This window comes from Equus quagga, chromosome 12 (genome assembly GCF_021613505.1).
Source record: "Equus quagga isolate Etosha38 chromosome 12, UCLA_HA_Equagga_1.0, whole genome shotgun sequence".
Classification (NCBI taxonomy): domain Eukaryota; kingdom Metazoa; phylum Chordata; class Mammalia; order Perissodactyla; family Equidae; genus Equus; species Equus quagga.
In genome coordinates, this window is record NC_060278.1 from 53,308,174 (window position 1) to 53,313,995 (window position 5,822).

The 5,822-nt window shown below is 37.2% G+C and overlaps 1 protein-coding gene across 1 annotated transcript; it reads left to right on the forward strand.

Moving 5' to 3' along the window:
• Positions 1-645: 645 nt before the first annotated feature.
• Positions 646-4,812, forward strand: RGS1 (regulator of G protein signaling 1). The gene is made up of 5 exons (XM_046678157.1): positions 646-818; positions 1,190-1,270; positions 1,694-1,755; positions 3,061-3,224; positions 3,978-4,812. Exons 1-5 carry the CDS (start codon positions 721-723, stop codon positions 4,161-4,163), a joined length of 591 nt encoding a protein of 196 aa, XP_046534113.1. The 5' UTR covers positions 646-720; the 3' UTR covers positions 4,164-4,812.
• The last annotated feature ends 1,010 nt before the right edge of the window (positions 4,813-5,822 follow it).

Here is a 5,822-nt window from a genome sequence, read left to right on the forward strand (position 1 = left end):
ACAACCAGAGGCACCCACAACTAGAAGAGACAACCATGTACAGGGGGGCTTTGAGGAGAAGGAAAAAAACAAAACAAAGATTGGCAACAGATGTTAGCTCAGGGCCAATCTTAAAAAAAAAAACATTCTTTCATGCTTTAAAAGAAAAAACTTCTTGCCATGGAAATAATGGATGAGAGTTGGAGTGGGGCAACGTTAAGATAACCTCTCATAACTCTGCTTCCTACCACATATCTGCACAAATAATCAAACAAAAAAGTGTTAGTTTTCTTCATGCTGAATACATCACTAATATTGAGCTTCTATGTGACACGATATATCCACCAAATGAAATATTTTATTGAAATACACAATTTTTATGAAGAAACAAACATCGCCTGGAAGGAAAGACTCATACAGCTAATGCTGTAGGCATGTGATATATATGTGTGTGTCTCTGTATGTTTAATTCTCTTTCTTTCAAATCAAGTGACCTAGTCTCGTTCGGTTAGGTTTCAACCACAAAACATCACTGTAGGCTTTTTTTTTTTTCAAGATACACGTCACAACACACCAAGAAAGAGGGAACTTCCAGTGTCTGTGGTAACATCACTTGATAAACAGTCTCGTTTGAACAGCAAGAGACTTTGCTATATAAAGCAGCAGAGACGGCGGCCAGCAGACACTTGCCTTGCGAGGACGATACGAGCAGCAGCCATCTCCACGCCAAGGTTAGACAAAATGCCAGGAATGTTCTTCTCTGCGAATCCAAAGGACTTGAAAGGAACAGATCAGTCACTTCTAGACGACAAAACGCAAAAAAGGAGGCCAAAGACTTTGTAAGTTCATTCAGTGTCTCATTTTGTGAATTTTGACTTAGATTATCTTTAATGGCAGAAGGATTGGGAATGAATGGAAGAAAATATGAGCATTTCGTTTGGCCAGATCAGAGCGATTATCCGTTCTGAGCTATAAGTATATTCAGTTGCATTAAAAAAATGAATCACAATAGGGCAATAAATTAAGGTGGGAATTTTTCCAGCCTTTGGCCCATAAAAATGGGCTCAATCTTAACATAGCAAAATGGTGTATCAACTATTTTTACTATTGCCTCATTCCTTGGAGAAGTTTATTTCAGGCTCTTTTCTTTTTACAAATAAAGTGTATTCTATTGAGGAAGTATGAATAATTACTTTTGTGTCTTTTATAGTGGGATGGACGTGAAAGCATATCTGAGATCTATGATCCCACATCTGGAATCTGGAATGAAATCTTCTAAGTCTAAGGACATGTACGTATGCTAATACATTGAATTATCATTATAAAAGCAGCCTATGCCTTAGGTCTATAGACTAGCAAGAAATTCATATTGCACAGAATGGACTTCATTTCTTTTAAGCAATAAGCCTAAGAAGATTAGGCTGCATTAGTACCAATGTAAACTAAATACACACATGCATGTGCATATATTTGCTATTTATTATACTGTTGGAGGGTGTGTATTTGGATTTTTTCACATTTTCTTGGCAGATATTTTCATAACTATAGTAACTCTAAGGGAAATTTTGTTTTCTTATAGATAAATTTTAATAAAATTTATTAGAACTAGAGTCTTCATTTGCGAAGTTCTCAAAATGCAGCAGCTATTCTAATTTCATTTGTGCTTACATGAAAAAGTCTTTTACTAATTGATGTAAATTTTTGTCCTCTGCAGACTCTCTGCTGATGAAGTAATGCAATGGTCTCAGTCTCTGGAAAAACTTCTTGCCAACCAAAGTAAGTATAGATTAACTACTGAATGTTTTGGGTTTAGCTCAATATGCTAAGAGATTGAGTGGCTTCATTAAAACATAGTATTCTGGCTAGCAGAGTGTATGAAAAGCTGTATTTTGGTTTTTCTGTTGTCACTGATGGCTTTAGCATATTATGCCCCATGGTGGTGGAATGTTGACTTAACACCCAGTTCTGTCACTGTCCTTTAGACAAATTTGCCAAGACAATTTGGTGTTTCCACGGATCATGATAGGAGCAACATTAAAAATTATGCTGGAAGTTTAACGTTTTTAAAAGTAAACCAAATATCTTCACATGTGAACTGCTCTTCTGAAAGTTACCTAAAGAATGTCTTTTTGTATCGTTGGATGTGTGGAGTAGGATTCAGCCAGTCAGTTAATGATTTTATCCTCCGTACATTCATGAACTCGCTCATTCAGCCCACTTTTATGTGGCAGGAATTTTAGAAGCACCCAGGATTCAAAACCCAAAACACAGTGCCTCGCTGCCTTACTGCTCTGCAGGCAATTGAGACCCATGGCACATAACTGCATTATATACAACATGACACATGTTATAACACAGATACGATACAAAGAATTTTGAAACACAGAGTCATGTGGAGAGTTTCCGATGAGAGAAGGTAAAGAATGAAACCAGCTTGCCTTACCCTCCTCACGGGCACTGCAATTCTACTGGGGTCAGGAGCCTTGATTGGAGATCAGGAAGTTCAACCTGGTTTATCCATCTTATTATCTGACTTCGTTTATGATTCAGCCTAACAAATAAATGGAATAGAAATAGCCCATTTAAAAGTCTCTTAACACCGGCAATTATAATCACACATAGGTCGTATATAGGCATCACATTTTCTGACTAATATGAATTGGATGGGGAAATTATATTTGTTAATGATTAACGTGATGTTAACGCCCTTTGTTAACGTTTGCCTCCCTAAAATACTCTACAGTCTGGCTAAGAGCTGGTATTTATAAGAAGAGAGATTGTTTCATAATCAGCAGAGGAGAATTTTAATTTAATTAGTAGATGGAAGGAAAGCATGGTTTCATAGCCACCACAAAGTGTGTGTGTGGATATGTTTGTTTGGCCCCAGATACACTACAAATGAAGGAATCTATAAGGCCTTCCCATCTCTACAAAGTATGACACAGCTATTTCAGCAGCAGCCATCTCTTATCTTTGTACACAGAAAATGCAATAGTATTTTTCTTGCAAATTTCTTCTTCAAGTTATTCATTTATTGGCTCAATCAATTTAATTATCTTATCCCTTGCCTTGTCTTTGTAGCTGGTCAAGATGTCTTTGGAAATTTCCTAAAGTCTGAGTTCAGTGAGGAGAATATTGAGTTCTGGCTGGCTTGTGAAGACTATAAAAAAACAGAGTCTGATCTTTTGCGTTGCAAAGCAGAGAAAATATACAAAGCGTTTGTGCATTCAGATGCTGCTAAACAAGTGAGTATTAAGTTCATTATCATGCGTTTATATGTAAAGGAACTTAGATACAGAAACAACATTCCACAAACATGGCAAGATGAAATCCTTTTTGAGTATCATGATTTCACTGCTATATATTTAGGTACATACACCTAGTTCAGTGCAATGATAATCTAATTTTCTATGTTTGCGAAAAGATTGGCTGCAAGATTGATTTTGCAAAATTAGCTAACATGATGGGGGTGGGGTAAGGAGTACCGGTGTTGCTGGACAGAAGTGCATGTCAGGGAGTCCTTAATGAGCTAGTTCATCTTAGATTAGGGTAAAATACACTATTACAATAGTGCAATATGTACAATTGCAGCAGCAAAAATATTTCCAGTTAGCAGTTGTGCCCACCTTCCAGTCAAATGCTGTTGGTTCAACCAGAAAATAGCTGCACCACGTGCCTTCTCCCCCTGTAAATCTTAAATGTCCCCATCACTTTTTCTGATGCATGTATCACCTTGCATGGATATTTAATTTTTCATGTCTGCCTCTTTTGTATCTCTCAATGATGCTATGAGCTCACTTGGAGCGAAGACTTACTTGTGATAGTTCTTTTTAGCTCCTCCATACCTAGTATAGGGCTGGTTTAGAGTAGGCTTTCAAGAGATATTTGAGCTGATTGAAATGAGGGCTTAAAGCCACTGTCCTGAAAAGACACAGTAACAACAGAAAATAATGCAATAAATTGAAAGTACATATTAACTAATGAGGATTTCTTTTTAGATCAATATTGACTTTCACACTCGAGAATCGACAGCCAAGAAGATCAAAGCACCAACCCTCACATGTTTTGATGAAGCCCAGAAAGTCATATACACGCTTATGGAAAAGGACTCCTACCCCAGGTTCCTCAAATCAAATATATACTTAAATCTGCTGAATGACCTTCAGGCTAATAGTCTCAAGTGACCAGTTCCTGGCTGGAGGGAATTAAAGATGGTATCAAGAACAGAAGGAATGTGCCAGAATGGCTCCCTAGAAGAACAACTTGACCTTTGGAGGTGACTCAACATCAGTCCCAGGGGAAGAACATATGACTCAGAATGGGTTAACCTGGAAGTTATCCAGGCGCAGGGTTGAAGAAGCGTAAGATGAAAATTGAGAGACAGTAGGAGGAAGGAGATACTGTGGTTCTGTCATAGAACATGGTGGACCTACGTGCTAGAAAATCCCTCAGAACTGAGAAGGCCGGGTAACTCTAGTTACACAGAAACTGTGAATAAAGGTTTTGAAACTGATTAAAACATGCTATAAGCTTCAAGGCCAACTGACATTTATGCTGCGTATGGTTCTACAGTGGGTGTATTGAGCTGCTGAATTCTCTTTCACTTGGATGACTCTTTGTAAAAAAGTATGTGTTTGAAAATCTCTCTTGCTATCATTGACACAAAGTTTATGGTGTTGTTTTGTCTGTTGAATTGTTTTTGGCTTGAAAGAGAAGAAGAGAACAATGTATTTAACTTAAGCTATTGCTCTTATAACTGGGAAGTTAGAGTGTATTTGTAAATTAAATTATCTCGGTGTCGATAATAAATGTGGGTTTTGTATTAAAAATATATACGAGCAATTTCTGTTTACATTTCCTTGCCACTGTTACAAACTGTCTTTTATTCCTGAAATGTCATAAAACTTCAAGCAAGGGCCTTCTATTTTCTATCACCTCTTCAACATTTAAAAGCATCATCCAATTAATTCTACATTTTATGTATTATGTGTATTATTGGACAAAATTCATTAGTTTTCTCTCTGCTATCACAATGCATAAAAATCAGACAAATATGATATGCTTTCATATAGTCAAGCTTCAAACTGATGAAAAATTGAAAAAGTCTTTAAAAAAGGGATGGGGAGCTTATTTCAAGAAGTAATCTAATTACCAATTGATATCTTATTGTGATTTAACGTTTATAAAATCCAGGTGTATTTTCTCATTTGATGCTCAGAGCAATCCTATGAAAGCTGAGACTCAGGAAGATTAAATCACTAACTCCCAAATTTAGCTAGCTATCAAAATTACCTAGAATGTTAAAAAAAAACAAAACATCTATTTCAGGGCCCTACTCAAATCAAGTGAACCAGAATCTCCAAGGGATAGAGTTATGAGAATCTATATTTTAAAAGGAAACCCCAGGTAATTCTGAAGATGCTCTGGGAATCCAGGGTTGGGAACCCTGGGATTAAGGGACAGTCAGCCTGCCAGGGATTGTACCTAAATCTCTGACTACACAATTGTGCTCTTTCTGCTATGCAACACTGCCCCCTATTGACCAGCAGACATTTCCTAGGGATCACCTTCAGAGAGAAGAAAAATAATCAAGATGATGCATATTCCATAGGCTGTACAGCTGTATCTTCCCAGGCACCTGGGCCCCATATCTTATTGAATAATGAGCAATCCACACATCATAATGAAATGCAATGGATATTCTCAGTACAGGTGTGCCCATTCATCAGGCACACAACAAACGTATGGGGCAATATGTAGATCAGATTCAAAGAGCATTATTCTTGAGTTTCCATGAGACAGAGTTCAAACTGACTCTACCTTGAGCTTTATTTCATGGTTTA